The sequence below is a fragment of the Benincasa hispida genome, chromosome 7 (assembly GCF_009727055.1).
Source record: "Benincasa hispida cultivar B227 chromosome 7, ASM972705v1, whole genome shotgun sequence".
In the NCBI taxonomy this organism is placed as follows: domain Eukaryota; kingdom Viridiplantae; phylum Streptophyta; class Magnoliopsida; order Cucurbitales; family Cucurbitaceae; genus Benincasa; species Benincasa hispida.
The window spans coordinates 30,312,502-30,322,042 of record NC_052355.1 but is presented as its reverse complement, the minus strand read 5'-3'; the positions used below and the strand labels follow the sequence as shown (position 1 = coordinate 30,322,042).

At 34.7% G+C, this 9,541-nt stretch overlaps 1 protein-coding gene across 1 annotated transcript; it reads left to right on the top strand.

Annotated features, from left to right (window-relative positions):
* The first annotated feature begins 5,440 nt into the window (after nucleotides 1–5,440).
* LOC120081525 (annexin-like protein RJ4) lies at nucleotides 5,441–8,037 on the top strand. The gene is made up of 6 exons (XM_039036483.1): nucleotides 5,441–5,612; nucleotides 5,728–5,873; nucleotides 6,076–6,294; nucleotides 6,853–7,065; nucleotides 7,258–7,350; nucleotides 7,644–8,037. The coding sequence occupies exons 1-6, from the start codon at nucleotides 5,537–5,539 to the stop codon at nucleotides 7,851–7,853; spliced, it is 957 nt and encodes a 318-aa protein (XP_038892411.1). The 5' UTR covers nucleotides 5,441–5,536; the 3' UTR covers nucleotides 7,854–8,037.
* Nucleotides 8,038–9,541: the final 1,504 nt, after the last annotated feature.

The following is a 9,541-nucleotide window of genomic DNA, read 5'->3' as shown; positions in this document are numbered from 1 at the left end:
GCTGGAGTTAGTGTCCTAGTCTGTGCACATGTTAAACTTAGGGACTGGTTATCTCAACAATATTCTTACCACAGGGAAGCAAGTTGCTGACAGAAAAGGTGTTGGTTTCAGTAGATATGGGAATCCTGTTCATAAAGCTGAGTCTTCCTTTCCAAAATTTAAATTTTTTTTCTATCCAAAAGCCGTATAGTCTGAACTTAAACCAAACAACCTATGTCAATGTCAAATCCTGTAATCAGTAGGACCAAGAAGAAATGAGCTTGTCACTACTATGGAAGGGTTGGGCATATTCGCTCATTTTGTATGTATCTCTATGGAAGAAACACATATAAACCATCTAGACACTCATTCTTTAGAATGTGATCCATAAGTTGTCCAAGTAAAAGTGTTCATTCAAATAAACTCGTATGACGTATCAAAGGAAAAATCCTGAGAAGACACTTCCTGCAATATTGTGTTTACGTCTCTTCACACTTCATCCAAGAAAGATTGGTATTTTGACAGTGGGTGCTCTCGACATAGGTGGAAAATAATTTATATATGAGTTAAAGGCTTGCGTATATGGACACGTAACCTTTGGAGATGGGAAAAAAGGAAAGGTGTTGGGTAAAGAGGATCTGTCAAAACCTGACCTTCCTATTCTTTGTGACGTTATGTTGGTAAAAGGATTAATAACAAACTTAATCAACATTAGTCAACTATGCGATCAAGGGTATTAAGTGAGCATTTCCAAATACAAATGCTTAGTAAAAGATGATAAAAGCACGACTGTGATGTGGGGTGATCGATCTTCAGACAATTGTCACTAGATTCCTGATAGGTCTACAGATGTTTGTCATTCATCTAAAACAAGTGAAGCTGAAATTTGGTATAAATGTCCTGGTCACATAAGCCTTCGATCAATAAAAAGGGCCATAACCGAGGAAGCCATTCGTGGAATATCACCTCTCGTTTTATGGTGAATGTCAAGTTGGAAAACGAAGTCAAAGCGTCGCATAAGAAAGTTGCTCAATGCAGTATGAAGGGAGTATTAGAATTATTGTATTTGGATTTGATGGGTCCCATGCAAGTTGAGAGTTTGGATGGAAAGCGGTATGTTTTTGTCTGTATGGATGACTTCTCTCAATTTACATGGGTCATATTTATTAGAGAACAATCAGACACCTTCAAAATATGTCAGACATTATGTTTACAACTTCAACATGAACAGAAGAATAATATTATTCAGATTAGAAGTAACCACAGAAAAGAATTTGAGAATTCTTACTTTGCTGATTTTGGTGCCTATTAAGAGATTTTACATGAGTTTTCAGCTTCTATTACTCCTCAGCAAAATAGAGTTGTTGAAAGGAAGAATCTTCAAGAAATGGCCCACGCTATGTTGCATGCCAAGAAGGTTCTTCTACACTTTTGGGCAGAATCCTTAAATACAACATGCCACATTCATAATAGGGTTTCTCTTCGTTCAGGCACTGATATCACTAACTATGAACTCTGGAAAGGAAGAAAACCAAATGTGAAGTATTTTCATATTTTCGGTAGCATCTGTTATATCTTGTTTGATCGTGAGGGAAGAAAGAAGTAAGACTCTAAGTCAGATGAGTGTATCTTTCTTGGATACTCAACAAACCGTAAAGCTTACAAGGTCTTCAACAAATGAACACAAACCGTGATGGAATCAATAAATTTTTTGTAAATGATTCAACACCTACAGTAAAGGAAAATGATGATTATAAGGATCAAATATTTCCTGAGAGTGTCAAAAATGTTGAAAGCGAAAGCTCAGAGTCATCAAACCACGATAAGGATGAAATAGACTTGGCAGATGCCTTTGGCATGAGTAATGACATTTTGGTACCTAGTGTCTCAGGAGATAGTGAGTCTAACATGTTTGGAGCCAAATATTGTAAACCAAGCCCATCCATTAGAATATAGAAGGCTCATCCTCCTAGCAGTACCATTGGAAATCTAAACTCTAGAATTACTACTTGCAAGAAAGACAGAATTAACTACTTGAAGATGATTAGTAACGTATGCTCTACATGTCCAATGGAACCTAAAAATGGGAATTAAGCCCTAAAGGATGAGTTCTGGATCAATGCCATGCAAAAAGAACTCAAACATTTTGCCAAAAATCAAGTATGGACTCTTGACCCTCGTCCTAAGAATATTAATGTGATTGGCCCAAAGTGGGTGTTCAAGAATAAATTTGACGAACATGGAGTTGTTGATGGAGTTAACATGCAATTAGCGGAAGATATCATAATCATTAAGCACTCTAATTCAATCAATTTTAGCATCTAAGCATGTGATACCCTCACCCTTACACGATTCCTTAAGAGGTAGAGAGTAGCTTGAAGTACAAGCTTTGAGAGGAAAAGTTTTGCTAAGTCTCTAAACTATGCTTTAGAAGAATAAAAAAATTTAAGTGTTGGAAGCATAGTAAGATAAGAGCTCAAAATTAGGCTAATTGTCCAAGCTATGCTATAAGGGTGAGAAGTTGAGTCCATAGCATAAGAGAAAAAAAGGGACTTTGACACATAAAAGAATCTTTAAGGGAGTTTTGGACAAACTCGGATGGCTAAGGCAAAAAGTAAGCCATGCTATAAGGGGAGATGAGTGAACTATGTTGTGATGGGTGCATGGGTATCCACATGAACACATAGGTACCTCATGAACGTATAAGAGAAGTTGATTAATGCATGAGGACTCTTGAAAAGGAATAATTGACTAAGTGTTGAAGGTCTTGAAACACCACAAGTGAAGAAACCCTAAAAAGGGTGGGTTGGACGCATGGAGAGTCAATTGGAGCATCTTGGACTTCATGGGTGCATAGATAGGCACATATCATGAAGGAAAATAGGGCAAGAGGTGTAACGACCCGAGTTCAGGAGGGGTACATGAATGAACCGATATCACTTCTTAATGAGAGGGATCCTGAGGACATGAAAGTATGGTTATGAAATACTTAAAAGAATTGAAAGTTACTACCTATCTCAACAAAGTGCACCTTCCTTTTCGGTGGCTCAATCATAAGAACTCCAAAGTTAAGCGTGCTTAGCTTGGAGCAATCCTATGTTGGGTGAAAGAACCCATGTTGGTTTGTGGGGACAACTTTCACTTCTAAAAAGCATTCAAGGCAAGAGAGGATGACATAACCAGATCGCAGGGGAATGTCAGGGGTGGACGCATATTAGGGCATGCAAGAAAGGTCTATGCGTTGGACAATGCATAGAGAAGACACCTTAAGTTCATGCAAGTAGGAGGCATCATGGACCTTTGTACTGGACATTGCATGGTGCTGACATTTAGGGTTTTGGGGAAAGACCTTGCGTTAACCACAAGGAAGTTGCATTGATCAAGGAGGGCATGCGTTAATCAGCATAGTCCATACGTTAATCAGGTGTACCCAGGTTCCAGAAGGTACAACCTTGCATCCAAGGTGTTGTCTGGGCGTTAATAAGCATAGTCCATACGTTAATCAGGAGTAATCTTGAGATCTTAAGCTCTTGAGTTGAATTTGAAGCTCAAATTTTAAGGTAAGAAAGTTAATCTAAGCTTGAAATTGAATCTGGAAATTAGGGTTCGAAGTAGGAGGAACCAGGAAACTCGCGAGGAAATGAGGGTTCCTACAAATAAACTGTGAGTGGTATTCTTTTAAGGTCTTAAACATATTTTTTAGATTATATACTAATATTGTGAATACTTCAGAACAAGAATGAGAATATGTGGCAGGATGGTCAGAAGGCCATAAAGCCTAGTTCCTAAGCCTGTGGAAGGAACCTCGTTGGGATGGTCAGAGAGCCGAAAGGCCTAGCTTCTGAGCCCATAAGAGGGGAAACTATGTGCACATAGAAGATAGAGTGGATATGATAAGTGCTAGCTTTAACTATCTACCATATGTGTAGGTAGGATAGAAAACAGACTTGCTCGAGGGTTGAGGTTTGAGTATTAACCCTGTAATATGATATGCTTTTATTTGTTTGAGTTGAAAGAGACTCTTTAAGTTGTTGCCACTCCCTGAGCTTTCCAGCTCATGCTTTTCTTTTATGTTTTCTTTGCAGGTAGCAAAAGAGTCTAGGTTGTTGTGAGAAGTCGAGGTTTGCCGCAAGCTAGAATGTCATTAGTATAGTTGTAGCTGGGGCGAGGCTAATGTTGAAAAAACTTGTTGAACTTGTATAAACTGATTTTCAAAATGAGTTATGCTTTTAGTTGTTTTCTTAAATATCGCTGCGAGTTTATTATTTTAAGCAAGCTAGAAGAGTTGGGCAGTAGATATCACACAAGGGTGGTATCTGTTGTCCTTACGCCTCCTTTTGGGTTTAAGAGGTGAACTCGGGAGGGGGTGTGACAAAGCAAGCATGTTCAATAACTAAAATAGAGTTGTGAAAATATACCTTTGAAGAACTCTTCAATCTTCAAATTCAGCTTGAATCTCATCTTCAACAAGATGTAGACTACTACTTGATCTTCCTTACTATTCTCTAGGACCTTAGATTTGGTGGTGGAACCTAAAATGAGTTGGAATTATCAAGGGAATTAGGAGAATTTCAACTCCTTGAGTCAAGAACTAGAGAGAAACTATTTATCTCTTTTTTCCAAATTTGCATGCCCTCAACTTCAACAATTTTGAGTTGTTTTGTTCAAATCCCCCATGCAATATCCTTGTATAACATGATGACACCTCAAACAATTAGGTTAAATGGAATATTTGGTGTTCAAAGTGGGAATAATCCTCTTAGTAAAATTTTCATAATTTTAAATTGATTTCAAAATTTTAATTTTAAATTTTGAAATCAAAACTTCAATTTTTAATTTTGAAATCAAAATTTCAAAAATTTATATGAAATTATAATTCTATATATTAATTCAATAATTAATATTATATAAAATTTCATTAATTTTATACGAAATTACTTGAATAATTAATTTCAAATAAAATAAATCTTTAATAATTAATTAAACGATTTAATTAATTATATTAATTTAATATCAAATATTAAATTAATTAAATACCAATTCCATAATCATGAAACCCTAATATTTAAATCATTCAATTATTCAATTCCATTTAATTCGATAATATTAGGTAAAGATAAACTAAATCTCGGTGTGATCTCGTCCGAGATCCACTAATAAAAACTAGTTTAACGACTTTTAAAAAAGCATGCTAATTTTCAAAGATGAAAAATTGTGAGTGTTACTTTTTACCATTTTCCAATTATCATTATACATCAGTGGTGTTTGCAATTTACCAAAAAAATAAAATAAATAATACTAATAATACTAATAATAAAAAAAAGGTAAAAATAAAAAATAAAAATACACGGTTGATCCTACATCAGTGGGGAGCCACCGTTGTAGGCCACGTCGAGCAATCTGCGGTGGAGGCGTCGATTTCAAGACGAGAGCTGGTAAAATTCAAAGAGAAGTTTAGCATTTTCAGTATTTAAAGGAGAGGGTAGAGACAGAGGGAGAGCATTCCGCAGCATAATCAGCACATCCCAACTCATAAATCCTTCCAAACTTTGAAGTTATGGCGACCCTTCTTGTTCCTCATGATGTTCCTCCCCCTAATGTTGATGCAGAAGCCATTAAAGCCGCTTTCCGAGGTCGTTCCATCCATCCATCATTCATACTCATCCGCGTTTTGTTTTGTTCTGATCGGATCATGTTTAGCTTTGCGAATCTTTTGATGATTCTGAATCTCTTTTTCTCTCTCTCTAGGGTGGGGGACTGATGAGAAGGCCATCATTGCCGTGCTGGGCTACAGAAATGCAGGTCAGAGGAGGCAAATCAGGATTGCTTATGAGCAGCTTTTCGAAGAGGATCTTGTTAAGCGCTTTGAATCTGAGCTCTCTGGCCACCTCGAGGTTCGTCTTCATCATATTTTTGTTCATTGCTCTTTAATCTTCATCGATCGTCGTCTTTATCATCAGTGTCAAATACGTCTCTCTTGTTCGCGATCATCGAAACCATTGATTATCTTCCCTGTTTTTAAAGAAGATCGACCGATTTTCTTGTTTATAAGATTTTTGTGGAATATGAGAGTTTGATTGTTTGTTGTGGAAACAGAGAGCTGTATACCGATGGATACTAGATCCAGAGGACAGAGACGCTGTGTTGGCGCACGTAGCCCTAAGGAAGCCCACTGAAGATTTTGCAGTGCTGGTTGAATTTTCTTGCATTTACTCTCCTGAAGAGTTCTTGGCGGTCAGAAGGGCGTATCAACACCGGTACAAGCGATCGTTAGAGGAAGATGTTGCCGCCAACACTCACGATGATTTTCGCAAGGTCCGTAACTTGTCCCTTATCCATTTTATTAACTCGATTATCCATTGATCATGATTTCCTTTGTTGATCGTCTGTATTTGGATCGCTGAACTTAAGGTCACAGATCAACTTTTCAATCTTGGGGATTCAGATCGCTATATAGTTATTTCCGAGAACAAAGAACTTCTCATCTTATTAATTTATTTTACCTGAAACAGTATTCCAAGAGAGAGGATCTTCCTTTCCATTATTATATAGATTCAGTCCCACGTTCTGAATTGAGAAGAAATTCTAATCAGGGGCAAACCCCATTATTGAAAATATAATTTTTTTTTTTTAAAAAAAACAAAAGTTAAAGATCTGATCTGATGTATTGGGGGAATTTGAAGTTGGAAGAGGCTAAAATGAAATGATGGAACTTGATTACAGAGATTCTACTAACAACAAGACTTTAAATGGTTAATGATATAAGTTAAGGGAATATCAGGTTGAATAGAATGATATGAACAGATTTAACTCAAGAATGAAGATAATAGATTTTGTGAATTGTTGATGATGATTTATGATTAATTGGTGCAGCTGTTGGTGGGATTAGTGAGTGCATATCGTTACAATGGTGAGGAGATAGATGCAAGACTAGCCAAAACAGAAGCTGAGATACTTGAGCGTGCAGTTAAAGACAAAACCTTCAATCATGAAGATGTTATAAGGATCCTAACCACAAGGAGTAAGGCACAGCTGATTGCAACTTTCAATCACTACAAAGATGCTAATGGTATTTCTATCTCTAAGGTATAAAGCTGAGAGTAAAGATACTAGATTACACTTAATATTAATGTTGAATCATATTGCTTTTGAGACATTAAGAGATAGTTCACCACATTTTGATATTGCTTATTAATTTACCTTGAGAGTTTAGAACAAAACATCTTTGAAGCTGGACTGTGTTGACGTTTAAGTTGGTATCCCCTTTTCCTGTTGCAGCAATTGGGCCAAGACCGTGCTGCCAACGAGTTCACAGAAGCACTTAAAACTGTGATTCGTTGCATCAATGACCCTGTCAAATACTATGAGAAGGTGATGAATGAAACTCTTATCAAAGCAGATTATGTTCTTCATTCATGTGCATGTTTTAATGTGTTTCTCTATTCCAATGCTTGCATTGAAATCTTCACTGAAGAGCTTAAAAAACCTTCCACCTCTTGATGGTGAAGCTATGCAAATCATTTCAACATTCCCATATTGCATGATTACTCTGAACTCTATTTGTCTAATATTCTAAGAGAAGCTGAGATCAATAGTTTAATAATATTAGAACGGTTCGGAGAAGATCGATATTTGTTTTGAAAAAAAAAAAAAATTGGTTACAGGTGGTGCGAAATGCAATCAAGAAGGTTGGGAAGAGCGACGAGGATGCACTGACTCGAGTGGTGGTGACGAGAGCGGAGAAAGACTTGAGGCAGATAAAGGAGGCTTATCACAAGAGAAACAGTGTTACCCTTGATGATGCTGTATCGAAGGAGACCTCTGGCGACTACAAGCACTTCATCCTTGCTCTTCTGGGTAATCAAGCTGAGTGAAAACTCTGCTTCTTGAATCCATAATAATATATATATTACCTATGAGTGTTTTAATCGGCTAGTAAGTAGTTGCTTTGTTAAATAATAAGCTGTTTTGTGTCCTGAGATTTGTGTTTGTTGAAGAATGCTTGGTTTTGTAATGAGGACATATTTATATTAATTAAGCTGCGTGGTGTTCTAAATTTCTCTGTTGTTGACCTCTCCCCTGTTTTTCCCCTGTTTTCATTTACATCTCTCTTCATTTATTTGATTATATGTTTCTTCTTCTACTAAAAATATATGATATTGGGTGCCAAATCTGGTGAACGAAAGACTTATCAAACGAATTTGAAATTTTATACTTCAAGTAAATATCTCATTTCACCCTCAGTCGATATTAATGAATATTCACATAAGCCAAGAAACTTATAAATTAGTCGGCTAAATTACAAAAATTATTTCCTAACTTTGCTATTGTTTAAAAGTCCAATATTTCTCAGAGTTTTGAACTAATTTCAATACCGGATTCTTTTAAAATTTTGAAAATTTTGAACAGGAATTGAGACTTTTGGGTCACCACAAACATAATTCTAATATTGTAACTTTTGGAAGGGATATTTTTTTAAAAAAAAAAAAATATTTATTGTTATTGTTTGGATCAAATATAATAATTAGATCTAAACTTTTAGCAAATATAACACAATATAAATGAATTTATAAATATAAAAAAATTTAGATCTAGTTTTTAGAGTCTGTCAGTCATAAGACTACATTACTAGTAGAAGTCTATCAATGATACATCACTAATATATTTTGCTATATTTATAATTTTTTTAAAAATATTCTTACACATTTAATTATTAATCTCATTATAATTACTCTAACAAAATTGGTTAGAATATAAATTTAGTTTTTAAAATTTACATATTTGATATTTGAACTTTCAAAATTGTTTGAAGTCTCTAAGCCTATTTATAAGCTTTAAAACTTTATACCTAACAAGCCCTCAATATTTTGAAAACTTAAAAAATTAATGAAGCTATTTAAATACAAATTTAAAGATTACGTCTAAAGAAACTCCATCCATTCAATTTTGTGTCTAATCAACTACATTTAAATTTATAATTTTGAAAATAAGAAAACAGTGGGTGCAAATTTTCAAATTTAAAGATTAAATTTGTAATTTAACTTAATAAAAATTCAAAAAGAAAAATGGAGCATTATTAAAAAAAGAATAGAAAATAAACCAAAATCTTATGCTCTATTTGGTAATCATTTTTTTTTTGTTTCTAAAAATTATGTATATTTCCTCCTCATTTCTTAAAATGATTTGTATGTCACTCAAATACAAGATTGAATTATTAGTCAAACCTCAAAAACAAAAACAAAATTTAAAAAGTTGCTTTTTTAATTTTAAAAAATTGATGAATTTTTAAACCATCATAAAAATAAAACAAAAAAAATAAATTTAAAAATAACTTTTAAATCAGATGAATACTAGACGAAACATTATTTATCCGTCATACATACTTGCGGATTCAGGAAATCATTTCCTGATTCACAAGCTGGTCCCCCCAAGTTTCTTTTTACCAAATTTGGTTCTAGTGTGATTCTCAAGGGAAGAAAGGAAGGGCAATCAAGTCATTCCACTTTTCTTTATTCATTTATTTTTTTTAAAAAAAAATACTTTTATCTAGTTTTTAATTATT

Coding starts and splice junctions, on each gene's coding strand:
- LOC120081525 (XM_039036483.1), top strand. CDS start 5,537: ATGGCGACCCTTCTTGTTCCTCATGATGTTCCTCCCCCTAATGTTGAT. Junction 5,874..6,075: donor AGCTCTCTGGCCACCTCGAG/GTTCGTCTTCAT, acceptor TTGTGGAAACAG/AGAGCTGTATACCGATGGAT. Junction 7,351..7,643: donor CTGTCAAATACTATGAGAAG/GTGATGAATGAA, acceptor AATTGGTTACAG/GTGGTGCGAAATGCAATCAA.